Source organism: Alosa alosa, chromosome 11 (genome assembly GCF_017589495.1).
Source record: "Alosa alosa isolate M-15738 ecotype Scorff River chromosome 11, AALO_Geno_1.1, whole genome shotgun sequence".
Classification (NCBI taxonomy): domain Eukaryota; kingdom Metazoa; phylum Chordata; class Actinopteri; order Clupeiformes; family Clupeidae; genus Alosa; species Alosa alosa.
Genome location: NC_063199.1, coordinates 32308054 through 32323053, shown reverse-complemented (window position 1 = coordinate 32323053; position 15000 = coordinate 32308054). Strand labels below are relative to the sequence as shown.

The 15000-nt window shown below is 43.4% G+C and overlaps 1 protein-coding gene across 1 annotated transcript in view; it reads right to left on the bottom strand.

Annotated features, from left to right (window-relative positions):
- The window catches only part of LOC125302843 (SRSF protein kinase 2-like), a 66433-nt gene that overhangs the window by 15862 nt on the left and 35571 nt on the right, over nt 1–15000 (bottom strand). The window contains 3 exon segments of the mRNA XM_048256161.1: nt 577–685; nt 2391–2489; nt 2492–2532. Coding sequence (XP_048112118.1) covers nt 577–685; nt 2391–2489; nt 2492–2532 — 249 coding nt within the window.

Here is a 15000-nt window from a genome sequence, read left to right as displayed (position 1 = left end):
CATCCCACAAGCTGCAATGACACACACACACACGCCATCTACAATCATCTTTATGTCATATACACTATATGCCAGGATTCCATTTCGTCAACTGAGAATTCTATGTGAGAACTCCATAAGTTTTAGTCCACAAGACCACACGTTTCAGTTTTATTTGTATAAAGTATTATAGCAACATTTATATAACATTTTTCTCAAAAGTGTACTTGGACTTTGTTCATTCTCAGTTGATTTGCAGAATCAAATTGAGTACTAATGTAATTCACATCCACCAAACTGCTTCATAACAAAGCATGTCCTTCTGTGATAATGTTGACTACTGTGACTACTACTAGCACAATTTGTTTGCAGTGGAAAATTCCATGAGGATTTCCATGAGGATTTCCGTGTGGATTCTCATTAGCCTAAAAGGGAGCCGATGCTGACCGCTGGAGGGGAAGTAGGAAGCGAGAGGAAACGTGAGCCTGGGTCACTGATACTGTGCCCGGCACGCGCGCGTGTGTGTGGCGTGGGCCGGTGTTGGGTGCCACGGCGCTATCGTGTTGGTGTGCTGGTGGCATTGCCATGGCTACTCACTGGATGTCCCAGCACAACCAGACGGTGGAGAAGTGTCCCCATCCCAGCTTGCGGATCACGTGGTACCTCCCATTAAACAGATCCCCGATCTTCACCGGGTGGTACCCTCCTGAGGAAGGCGAGCGAGAGAGAGAGTGAGGGAGACAGAAAAAACAGCCGATAAAAGTGTTCATCTAAACATATTCATAAGTCAAATTATTGATATATTCGACTTTGATACATTTCACAATTTTATTAACAACTTTTTATTTTATCGGAACACAGACTGAGGCAAAGGGAGAGATTAGACAAACTTCAGATGAAAAGTGGTTCCAGAGATTAAAAAAAGAAAAGAAACGCAGAAACAATCATATTAAAGCGCGTCAGCAGAATCCTACTAGACAGCTGGGGTAGAGAACTGAACCCCTGGGCACGGAAACAGAAGACCAAAGGAGCCGAAGGTCTGGAGAGTCAGAGGTAAAAAAGAGGACAGACTGACCAGAGGAGGGGCCAACACAATGACTGACAGAGCACACAGAGACTGAGAAAGAGAGAGAGAGATGGAAAAAGAAAAAGCAAAAGAGAAAGAGATGGAGCAAGAGAGATGGGAGAGAGAGAGAGAGATGGAGAGAGAGAGAGAGAGAAAGAGATGGAGAAAGAGAGAGAGAGAAAGTAGAGTAGGCTGGCCTGAGGAGCTTCTAAATGAGTCCCTCAGTGACACCTTCCTTTTAAACAGCATGAGTGAGCTAAAACACAGATGATGGAGGGAAAGAGAAAGAAAGAGGGAGAGAGAGAAAAAGAGGACAGACTATTGACAACGAAGACGGCACACAGATAGAGAAAGTGAGAAGGGTAAGACCAAGAGATATGCAAGATGATAAGGGAATTACAGATGAAGTGAGAGGGAAAGTGCATGAAAGAGAGAGAGGACAGAGGGAGAGAGAGAGAGGGAGAGAGGGGGAAGTAGAGAGGAGACTGATGTTGTTTCTTGCTGGCTACAGGGCTCTCTGCCTACGTCTCTGCACCAGCGCTACAACCTTGAACCACACTGCCAAACCTATAAAACTGACACAAGCGCTGAATTTCAATAGAGGAGAGAGAGACAGTAACCCACAGAGAAGGGAAAGGATCAGGAGAGAAAAACAGAGGGAATAAGAGTTGAAGCAAGAATGGGAGTGGATGGAGAAGCCATATAAGTACATTTCAACATTTTAACTGGAGTCCCTTTCCATCCTGCAGATGAAAATACAAGCTTCAGCAGTGTGGGGAACGGCCATTTGTGTGTCCACACCCCACCTAACTTCATTATGACAAGCCTCTTGTGCAGGACAGGCCAAGGGTCACAATCAGGAGATGACCAAGCCAGGGGTCAGGGGATGACCAATCCAGGGTCACAAATCAGATGACTGCCAGGGGTGGTCACAATCAGAAGATGACCAGAAGATGACCAAGCCAGGGGTCACAATCAGGAGATGACCAAGCCAGGGTCACAATCAGGAGATGGTCACAATCAGGAGATGACCAAGCCAGGGGTCACAATCAGAAGATGACCAAGCCAGGGGTCACAATCAGGAGATGGTCACAATCAGGAGATGACCAAGCCAGGGGTCACAATCAGGAGATGACCAGGGAAGATGTGGTGGAAAGAATTACAGAGAGACAGAGAGACAGATTTTAAGAAAGAGAGACAGATCCAGAGAGAGGTGGTAATAAAAGAGAGGATAGTTTATGAGAAAGAGAGAGAGAGAGAGAGAGAGAGAGGAAAAGAGACAAAGAGAGAAGAGAGAGAGAGAGAGAGAGAGAGAGAGAGAGAGAGGAAGGGCGAGTGGGCTGACCTTTGCAGTAGTCGGCGGGGTCCTCCTGCTCCTCATCGTCTGAGCCTAGGATCTCCTCCTCTGGCTCAGGGGGGGGCACGGGCTCAGGAGGGGGGGGGGTGGGGGAGGGGGCGCCGACGGGACTTTCTGCTGGGTCTCAGGCCTAGAGAGAGGGAAGAGAGAAGGAGGAAGAGAAACATGAGGATGAGAGGACTCATCTTTCACCTTCATTTCTCTGCAGTCAGAGCGAGTCCTCTGGTGCTAGAGGGTGATTTCATGTCCAGATTAATTAAACAACTGAATAAGATGTAATGGAGCTTTTGTCATACATTTGCAGCCAATCTAGCTAACATCCCTGTGTCCTTGCCTTGCAACCACCGACAACAACAGTCGTGGTGTTGATAACTGGTGTCCAGAATTTCACAAACATATACACACAAACACACACACACACACAAACACACACACACACACACACACACACACACACACACACACACACACACACACACAGACACACAGACACAACATCAGTGTATCTGAAGACATCCTGCAGTAAAATATTTTCACAGGTTTTATCCATTTTCCAGTGACAGGGTTTCATATCCACAATGGACAAAAATGACCTGTTGGATGGCCAGTAAAAAATGACCTGTTGGATGGCCAGTGACAGGTATTTATATCTCCCCCTGCACCTGACCGTGTACCATTACAGGGTTTCATATCCACACGACAAAATGACCTGTTGGATGGCCAGTGACAGGTATTTATATCTTACCCCTGCACCCAGTGACCGCACCTGACCGCGGTACCTTTACAGTTTTTTCAGTTGCACCTAACAAGCGAATAAAAAATGACCTTGTCCAGTGAACCAGTTGTCCCATTTTCAGAACTCTAAACACAATTAGCACAGCATCTGTCTTTTGTGGCCATACCATTCACACATTTAATGTTGTTTTCACACAATATACAGTCAGTGAACACATTTCCACAATGCTTACATTTTCTTAACAGACAAGCTATACCTCCCAACAAAACTATGGATTGTTTTTGTAGTATTTACAAATGTTAACACACAACATCCCACAATAGCAAACACAGTATCCCAAACCTTAGATACAGTATAAAAACCTCTGCTTCTGCTACCAAATGGTTTTATCCCAGGTGCATTGCCTTGGATAATATCAGATGCGATGTTGATGAAAACATGTGGCCTAACTCTGAAGACCGCAGAGATTAGATTCAGTAATTTTGTGCTTTTTAGCCCCCCCCCCGCCCTTTTTTTACAGTTTTTCTCAGTCGCTTTGGTGCTTTTCTCACATCACTATTGCAGTAACATTTGCACAGCAGTTAGTGCATTTCACAAAACAATTAGTGCAAACTGGAAAACCTAGTGGATAACCTGCAAAAGCACGTCACTTGCTCAAAATGGATAGTCCATTCCTCAAAAGCAAGTCTTCATGTCAATGAAACTGCCAGTGTCATCAAAATAAGAAGTCTTGACACCATCATTTATGAATGAATGAATGGCTTTGTCATGTTTTCATTATGACAGTTTATTTTCTAGTGTTTTCCTATGCAAAAAAAAGGTCAGAACTCGGTGACACTACCTGAACATGCTCAAGACATACGCTACTTGTACAGCCATTTGAAAACTACAGTAAAGTTACAAATTGCTGTAGTTAGGGGAGTGAGTACAAGACACTGAATATGTACGTTTCACAGTTTTACTATATATGCTCTTTGCAATTCTACAGCATTGTGACAGAATTTGATAACTAGTTCAACAATTTTGTATGTAATGACTCAAGCAATGAAATGAAGACTATTAGTTTTATTGGGAACGACTATTCAGCATCCATAAGTATAGTTCATTTTGACTGACATGACAAAGCAACTGATAAATGTCCAAAAGCATTTGCAATTTGTTCAGAGGAAGGAGAAATTGCTACTATGATGTGCACAAATGACTAAATGTTGTGGAGGTTGAACTATTAGTTATGATAATTTTCATTCTGATCTGAGAAAAGCACCAAAGTAGTGTTAATTTCGTCAGACGAGACGAGAGGAAATATGTTCGTCAACGACCTTTTTTTTCATGACTAAGACGAGACGATGACGAGACGTCAGTAATGTCCTGAAACACTGACTAAGACTATCTTAAGATGCATTATTGTTGACCTAAAAAGACATCAGACTAAAATGTTTTGCATGAAATAAAAAACTAAGATAAAATCTCCCTTCATGTTCGTCCACAAAATGAGAAGACAGAATATCTAGCTGTTACGTTTGAGTTCATACGCAACAGCTTTCCTGTAGGCTAGTCTACGTGCTGCTGCTGCAACCCTGTGGCTGCAACACGAAACTACATGGAACAAGAACACTGGAGATTTTCTGCCAGAGTTAGCAAGCTAACTACCTAAGCTTTATGCCACTGCTACATACCCAGAAGTTGACGCTTCTCTCATACAAATTAACATCCCCCAGAATGTCCATACAAAAATGTTCAGCATGTAATGTCAACTATTCATCTAGTTAGACTGATGATGCAAAGTTTGCTAGCAAGTAAGCTAATATAGAAAGTTCGCTAGCAAGTTAGCTATGGCTAAGATGGAGAGTCTGTTTGGGGAATGTGTTGTGTTTGGGATATCGCCATCTAGCTTAGATGGAGTAAAACATTAATACATTGACCCTACGACAGTGTTTCTCAAACTATTTCAGTTTCAGGACCACTTAACTAACCCTAGCTAAAAAAAAAAAAAAAAAAAAAAGATTAGACCTACTTCAATAGTAGCCTATAATTAGTCTATAGGCCTACTCACTGAACCACCTTGCTTATTGTCTTTGCACTTTGCTTATTGTGTCAGAGGATTCATTCTGTATGATTTAAACTGGCATATCTTACATAAACAGTGTTGCAGAACTGTTTGGATTTAACTTCAAGTTATTTGGCAATCAACTCCTCTATATTATATTTTACCACGCCTGCTCATGCGGACCACTTTGGTGATCCCCGACCACACTTTGAGAAACACTGGTCTACTTAATATGACAGTGGTCCAGTCAAATCTTTTACTGTCTATGGTCAAATCCCAGCCGAAGCTATAACTGTAGCTCGACTTACCTGTGCATGCAAAACATACGGACTGACAAAAATCAGAATGAGTAATTATAACAGACGAAGTAGCCCTGTGAACACACAATATTGTTGGAAAATTGAGATGTGTGAAACACTATTTGACCTAAATGGTAATCAGAAATAATTTGTTTTAAAAAAAAAAAAGACTAAAATGTGTCGACTAAAACTGACTAAGACTAAGATACCTTTAGTTTTCTTTTGACTAAAACTTGACTAAAATGACGAGACTTTTAGTCGAATAAAAACTTGACTAACAAAAAATGATATTTGAATGACTAAATATGACAAAGACTAAAAGGACATTTCACACAAGACTAAGACTATGACTACATTAAAAATAGGTGACAAAATTAACACTACACCAAAGCAACTGAGAAAAACTGTATCTGGGCTTTTTGCTGTTGTTGTTTATTCAGAATGCTCTTGTGTGTTTCATGGATATTTTGTTTACTGTAAGCAATACTGTAAAACTTTTTCTGTTCTAGCATACTGTAAACAGTATTTCTACTGTACCTCCTGTAGTAAAATAGTAAAAAAAAAACTTATTTGGAAAATGTGAACATTACATGTGGACATACAGTTCCCAACCAAGAAATTTAGTGTAAAAACAGTGGATAGCATGTTTTGCATGCAAAGACCTGTACAACTGAAACATAAAAGTCTATGCATTTTGTAATGTCAACAATAGCCAGTATTTTGAAACCTGGTGTACTTTGATTGACTGCATGTACCTTGTGAAGTGAAAACAAGTGTTATTCTTTGACAGAATACTGTAATTTCATTTTGAGTCAGATTTCCAGTGTTTTGGTAAAGTTAGTGTGTGCAGAGAAAGATGTGTTCTGTTTTGAAATGAAGAGTATATATTTAACAAAATGTGTTTATGAGAAGAAAATTATCCATTTGGCCAATTGTGTATTGTAGGTGTGAGTCTGTGTTAAGAGTTTAGAAAAAGTATCTGAAGTATGTGTAAGCGCTTATTAGCGATTGAAAAAAACTGTAATATGGATTGAGGGATTTCATAACATAAACTGCAAATTAAGATAAAGAAAACACTTGACATCCACTAATAACAGTGTTTAATCACAGCCTCATGAGGCCATTTTCAGTTTGAGCTGAAGACGTGCAGCAGAATAGACATGAAATGAAGAGAAGGATGAAGACATATCCATGCAAACACGTCAGCTCTGAACAGCAACACAACACGTCAGCTCTGAACAGCAACACAACACGTCAGCTCTGAACAGCAACACAACACACCAGCTCTGAACAGCAACACAACAGCAGCGCACCGCGTGGAGCCGCGTTCACAGGTGTATGCCCATGCCTTTTGGTGCGTTGCCATAGAAACTAGAGCCGGGGAGCATCCAGTTGACGAACGGTTAACATTGCTCTGACAACGCATCACCAGCAAAGGTTTTGCGCAGATCTGAAGGACGGTTAATCCACTTAGCAATGTGATTCCACCTCTTTGGAGAGCACATGTACTGTAAAGCACACACACTCAAGCACACACACATTCACACACTGTTCATATGATGTTCATGAGAACCATCTTTATCGACGCAGTCACATACTCTTGTAGTGATTCTGGATTGTAGCACTTAATGCTTGTCATTGATACACAACGTGTGTTTGTGTGTGTGTGTGTGTGTGTGTGTGTGTGTGTGTGTGAGTGTGTGTGTGAGAGAGAGAGAGAGAAAAGAGAGAGAAGAGAGAGATACATGATACAGCACAGTTATGTAAGCACCATTGTAAGGCCAATGAAATTCTTATGATTGCCTTTTCCTGGATGTGCTAAACTGCCATTCTGCACAAGATTCCCATAACAACAAGCTGAGGTGTTTCTGAGAAATATGTAAACTGGCCTCAGCCAGTATCATAGCAGCATGACACAGAGCCTAAAATGGAGGACATCATGTTTCATTCTTACTATCGGCCTATGTCAGACACAACAACCCACATTATGACCCAACCCTGGCACCTCAGAGATGTGTCAAACCACTGAGTGGGTTCATGACAACAACAGAATTTTTCTGAAATGTTGCCATTACATGCAACGCATGAAGACTGATCTCATTATCCACACTGTCTTAACTGGGCATCAGGATGGATACATTGTGAGTATCAGGTCAGCCCTCATATTTTCATGATTTTGAAGCCTAATTTACTTGTCAGTCATTCATTTAGACTTTTCTGAGTGCTTAATGACACCATTTGCTGTGAAGTGACACACTCAAAACACATATTTATTTTTGGTCTACACAGGGACTTTAAAATTAAATACCAGAGACCTCACAGACTGATGACTATACTCTGAGACTAATATGTCCAGGCATGTGTTTATTAGGTGTAGTTAATAATTTGCCACACTTTTATTGCCTTCTTTCTGTCCTGGGCTCCATCGGTCATTTGTCACTAGTCCGTCCCCAAACATATTAGCCAGGCCAAGCATGTGTGTGTGTTAACATGTGTAGTGTAACAGAGTGGAATGTGGCGGTCCGGCCGTATTCACATGTGCTCTGAAAGAAAGTCTGTGAGTGTGAACGAGTGGTAAAGAAAGAGAGAGAGAGACTGATGAAGAAAAAAAAGAGAGAAAGAGAGAGAGAAAGAGAGAGAGAGAGAAATAGACTGATGAAGAAAAAGAGAGAGTGGGGTCAAAAGAAAGGACAGGGAGGATCCAGACAGAGAAAATCATGAAAAGCAGAGCTGCGTGTGTGTGTGTGTGTGTGTGTGTGTGTGTGTGTGTGTGTGTGTGTGTCTGTGGCGAGCCCAGACAGGAGTCGCAGGCAGTCAGCATAATTACAGCTCACACGTCCAACATCTCACAGCACAGACATGACCATGGCCCTCTCACAGCACAGACATGACCATGGCCCTCTCTACTCCTCCCTTCTCTCTCTCTCTTCATCCCTCTTTTTCTCCTTCTCTGCATGTCTCTCTCTTCATCCCTCTCTCTCCTTCTTTCCCTCTCTTGTTTTCTTTCTACCTCCCTCTCTCCTTTTCTCCCTCTGTCTCTCAGCATCTCTCTCTCTTTCACTTCCTCACAAACGCACACACACACTCCTGTATTCTAACACTTCCTCACAAACGCACACACACACTCCTGTATTCTAACACTTCCTCACAAACGCACACACACACTCCTGTATTCTAACACTTCCTCACAAACGCACACACACACTCCTGTATTCTAACACTTCCTTACAAACGCACACATACACTCCTGTATTCTAACACTTCCTCACAAACGCACACATACACTCCTGTATTCTAACACTTCCTCACAAACGCACACATACACTCCTGTATTCTAACACTTCCTCACAAACGCACACATACACTCCTGTATTCTAACACTTCAAACAGACATTCAGAGGCCTGGCGTTACATTCTAAAAGTCCAGGCAAGCCTACATTTTATAGCCTGTTTTTATCTCTCTATCTCTCAGTATGTCTCTTAGACACACACACACACACACACACACACACACACATACACGTACACACAGATACACAGACACACAAAGATCCATACTCACATGCAGCAAAACAACACACGCACTGCAGAAATGTCTCTGAAAAATTGTGTTATAAGACATGACCCAGGTACACCGATATATTCATGAAAGTTTATCGCACACCTCCACACTGACAGGGCTGATTCACTCAACTCATCTCTTATTTGACCTCTATCTGTCAATCTTTCTATCTCTCCTTCTGTCTTTATGCATGTTCTCTGTTATTCTGACTCAAAGAAGCAATGTCATTAAACCACACACACACACACACACACACACACACACACACACACACACACACACACACACACACACACACACACACACACACACACACGCATACTGTACACACACACATACACACACACACACACACCCCAGGCTAAGTGCAGTGTTAATCATTAGTGCTGACATGGCTTGTCATCAGAACACAAGAGGTGATTGAGGTATGTGGTGGCTCCTGCACCTCCGGTAACCTACACACACACTCCCAGGTTCAGCTCACACACCTCTCGACAGCAGCCATACACACACGGCACAGGAATGCCAGGAACCCCTCTGTTATTACAGTAAGAGAGCACTGAGTGAGTCTGTGCCTGTGTCTCTGAGAGGTATATCCACAGGTGCCTGTGCATGTTAACACACACACACACACACACACACACAAACACACACGCACACACACCCACACATCATCATCATCATCATCGGCGGACACTCGTGGTCGAGTATGTCGGCCCTCCTTCTTGGTCCTTATGGGTCTTCAGGTGGGCGAAGAGGCCAATCCTGGACCCGCATATTTTGGGGCAATGTGGGCATGGGTGGGCAGTAGCACTTGTGAGTTTGGGTGGAGCCTTTTTGGTGGAGGCGATTTCCTTTCTGCGTCTATGTTTGTCTTCTGCAGCACTACGGAGGTCGTCGCTGTACTGTGCAGCTCCATCTCGACAAGTTGTCTCCAGGCTGCCCTGTTAGTTGCTGTGACCTCCCACGATTATTTAAAAAAATAGAGAAAATACACATTTTGTACAAATACAAATGTTCTACAAAAGAAATTTGTCTTTTACTCTATTTTTGTTTGTCCCCATGTTACTGTACCATTAGCTCAATACATTTTTTCTGTGCCTCCAGAAATGCCTTAGAATGCTTACTGTAGAATTGTTTGTTTATGCAGTTGAAAGGGTCTATAGGCCTATGAATACATACTGTACACGACCCCCCCCCCCTCCACACACACACACACACACACACACTTGTCTTTAGAAAAAAAAAAATCTGTGTTTTCAAAACTCCATGTACATCTGGTGGTCACTGTATTTCTTCTTTGCTTTTTTCTTGTTTGCTGTAAAATACTGTATTCACAACAGCAAATTATTTGGGAAAAATCACTATTTTTTTGGTTTCAATATTGCTTGCATTTTTTACTGTGTATTTCAACTTCTTTTGTTGATGCCGTAACTTTCACTCTTTGTATGGAATACATATAGAAACCCTAAGACAGAAGAGCTTTTAGAGCTTTAGTTTTGAGCAACAGTGTGTACATGATGTATCCAAAATGTCATATTATGACAAAAGTGTTTGTAATGTGAGGCGAATGTTTGTTTTTAAACATGTGTTTTGACATTTTGAATGTTGTGTGTCATTTTGCTGGAGATTTGGGGCATTTTGCATTTTGTGTGAGCAGTTGTGGGTTTTGTGTGTGGAGTTTTGAAAAATAGACACAGAGTTTTGAAAACGTGTGTAAACAATTGTAAAAAACTGTAAGGCCTATGTGGAACTCCTTGAGGTTGGTTTTGATGTTGTCTTTGTACCTTTTCTTTTGGCCACCTGGGGCACGCTTTCCTTGGACAAGCTGTGAGTAGAGGACTTGTTTGGGGAGGCGAGAGTCAGGCATTCGAATCACGTGGCCAGTCCATCTGAGCTGGTGTTGGGCGATGATGGCAGTGATGGTGGAGATGCAATAACCATGATGGTGTAGTGGTTAGTGAGGGTGTTTTTTGCACGGTAGCCCAGGCTGCTCAAATGTGGTTTGATCCCTTTTTGATTTGTAAGGTATTGTTTCAGATCGTATCTGTTTATCTGTTATTCACCATTAACCACACAATTTCAACTAAACTCTCAGAATGGTCAAAAATCGAGAGTTTTTATAAGAAGAAAGTGATTTAGAGAACACATAGTGGCAGCAATAAGATTCTCTTTATTGTGACTTCATGTGGTCTCCCATCCAGTAATTAACCAAGGGCATGCTGCTTAGCTTTTGACAAAGACTGAACATAGGTAACACAGCGAGCCACGAACTTTAAAGACTACGTCTCCAATACGAAGCATTTGACAGATTTGTTTCACCCTAAACAGCTCTGAGGTGTCGGAATTGTTTCGAAGCTTCGGAACAATTCGGCACAATTGCTTCGAACGTTTCAGTGTTTCATAAAGCCTCGCTTTGCCCATCCCTACTTATTAGTTTAACAGTTGAATTGAAAACCGAATTGTTTGTAGTCTTCTTATTTCATGAGACTGCTTAACCAGAGCCCTGGCTTAACAAACTGTTTCAACAATGTTTTCTTCTACGCGATTCACGCAAAATTATCATGAAGCTTCTGCACAGCGGCGCCATCGACTGGTCTGGCATATGCACTACAGCACATTTAGCCGGTTACACCAAAGATCCTTGATTACTAGCTCCGATTTAACCCTCTCTGGTTACACCTCTGTGTGTACACGCGAGTTTTTTCTTGCCGGTGTCGTTAAAGGTGTGAAAGCGGTAAGAGAAAATTCACCCGGCGGTTTCGTGTAAACGGCCCCTTAGAGCCATAAATTAGGCTTCAGGATCTGTACAAACCGCTCTCTTTAGCACTACCCTTCAGATCAGATTATCCTGTGACCTTCAAGGGGTCCTAAGATCAAGAACCTGTTTGTTGTCACTCGTTTGCATGTTGAAAGCATGGTACACACACCAAAACCTTATTAGTGCTAAGGGCCTATATAAAGTCCTGTCCATGGGAGGTCCACTTAGGTCCACTCAGGATCACACTGGCTGCTGAGCAGTGGTGTGACAGCCTGCTGTTTTCTGACAGTGAGCTCTCAAGTACTGATGCAATGCCAGCTATCCAACACCGAACGCACAGCTGTGGGTAAGTGGTCTCTCTCTCTCTCTCCCTCCCTCTCTCTCTCTCTCTCTCTCTCTCTCTCCCCCTCCCTCTCTCTCTCTCCCCCCCTCCCCTCTCTCTCTCTCTCTCTCTCTCCCCCTCTCTCTCTCTCTCCTCTCTCTCTCTCTTTCTGTCTCTCTCTTTCATCTGCTGCATCTGATTTACGTTTCTCATTCTCGCTCCGTTCCGTCCCCTGGATTTTGTCGCTCGGTGTGGACCGAGGCTGACTCATTCTCCCCCTCCTCAGGAGAGTCGGCGTGGAGCTGAGAGATCGCAGGGCTATTTCTGTCGGCCTCGCCACATGTCATATGCAATAACGCACACCAAACACACACACACACACACACACAGACACACACACAGACACACACAGACACACACAGACACACACAGAGACACACACACACACACACACACAGACAGACATTTGTCCCATGAGGCCATCTCTCTCACACACACACACACACACACACACACACACACTCACAACCTAACCATGTGTACACAAATGACCTGAAAGCATTTCACCATACAGTACTCCCTCACAGCTCATAACCGACTGCACCGATAGCCACCACATCCCACCACACAGCAAGCCCTTTCAATGGTCTCTTCCCTTATCTCAACGCTAACCACAAGCTAACCATGCCAGAGAGTGATGTTTAAACAAAAGCATACATCCCATTAAAGCTGGATGTTCTCCCAATACCACCTAAGGCTAAGCTTTTTTTTCCTTATCAGTATACCAGTTTAACAAGTCTTGAACAAATATAAGCATGAATCCTTAATCTGTAAGGTCACCCTTTAGTGTAATGAATAAATACAGTACTCCTGTCAGAATAACACATTATGGTATGCTGGACTAAGTTAACACTGAGAGTCAGTGCTAATGTCAATGACGTACAACACACACACACACACACACACACACACACACACACACACACACACACACAAAAAAACACACAAACATGCATGTGCACGCATGCGTGCGCACGCACATATACACACACATACAAGCAGTCTTGACATGGCTTGACCCGGCACACACACACACACACACACACATGCTCTCAGCATGAGATGAGCCTTCCTCCCCTGGAGATACAGCGGCTAGCGAGGCTCACTCCTGACACTCTTGACTTTGAATCAAATTTGCATGGGCAAAAGAGACCAGCGCAACGAGCGCGCCCTGTGACGCCATGCAGCCCAACAAACAACGAGCTCGCTATTTCCCTAGGCCCAGTACTCGCCCTTCTCTACCATGCATGCATTCACACACACACACACACACACACACACACACACACACACACAGAGAGGGCGAGAGAGAGGGATGGGTAGAGAGGGAGAGAGGATGGATGCAGCCAAGTCTGGCTGACATGACTGCAAACCCAATGGGGGCATGTAGTACACTATTTCCACTGCACTGAAAGCCAAGAGCAATATTCCCTTCCCCCCTCTCCATTTCTTTCTCTATCTCTCTCTCTCTCTCTCTCTCTCTCTCTTACACACACACACACACACACACACACACACACACACACACACACACACACACACACACACACATTCATGTGCACAGACACAAAGGACAGAATCAGGCTTTTGTGTAAGAAAGACCACATATGCATAGCCATGCGCACATCACTGTACAGTAATGTGTTTTGTGTATGTGCATGTGCATGTGCATGTGCGCTTGTAATGTGTGTGTGTGTGTGTGTGTGTGTGTGGTGTGTGTGTGTGTGTGTGTGTGTGTGTGTGTGTGTATGCTGGCCAATGCACACAGCTAGCGAACATGTTGAAGGGCCATTGCAGATGTCCTCTCAGGGGAGAAGTGCTTTTGCAGCTGTTCAGGAACCCATCCTCATCCTCATTCCTCTGCCTCCCTATTCCCCTTCCTCTCATTCTATCTGTCTCCACGCTCTCTCCTTCACCTTTTCTCAATCCCTCACTCTCTCTCTCTCTCTGTCTCTCTCTGTCTCTCTCTCTCTCTCTGTCCAGAACATCAGAATCCCCTGGACACTCTGGCTATGCTGAGGAGCTGAGTTCTCTTAATAATACAACACAGCTTTGACCCACATGGGTCGTCCACTGCTCACCACGTCATGGTCCAGGTTGGAGTCCAAACACAATAGAATGATAGCTACTATTACCTCTCTGTCATGGTGTGCATCAGTTCCTATTTACAGTACATCCAGTGGTTGCTCATCTAATAACCTTGAACAGTGTCTCTACACCACACCCCAAAACATACAGTAAACAAACACATCCTGGTCAACGCATACCGGTGTGAAGAACTGACCCTTTCATGTGAACTGAGATCGCCAAGGCCAACCCAAGCAACCTTTTCTTAAAGGAGAATTCTGCCGATTTTTCACATAGATTTCTGTTTCTTAAGGTCTACCTCGGTTCTACCTAGCTCGAGTTGCCGCAGCCAATAGCTAGAACTGCAAAGCATCTACAGCGCTGCACTCTGGGGGCATGTTCATGAGCCCCCCATGTTCAAGAGATCTGTGTGAAAAATCACCAGAATTCTCCTTTAAGGAGGATATGTCCAAAGCTCCCAGACAGATTTGTCACTCAGTTCCCACACTGTAAGCGTGTGAGGGTATGTGTGATACAAAGAATACAAGAACACGCAAATCAACCATTAACTGGGACCTCTGAACCTCCAAGCACACACCATGTCACAAAATGAAACTCAGACAGGAAACATGAATGGCAGAATGTCCAGTGCTGAAAGAGCAAATGAGACCCAGCATTGACCAAGGCCTCCCGGCTAGAGTGTGGTATATGACACAAAACTAAGCGTACGTATGGTGAGGCAGA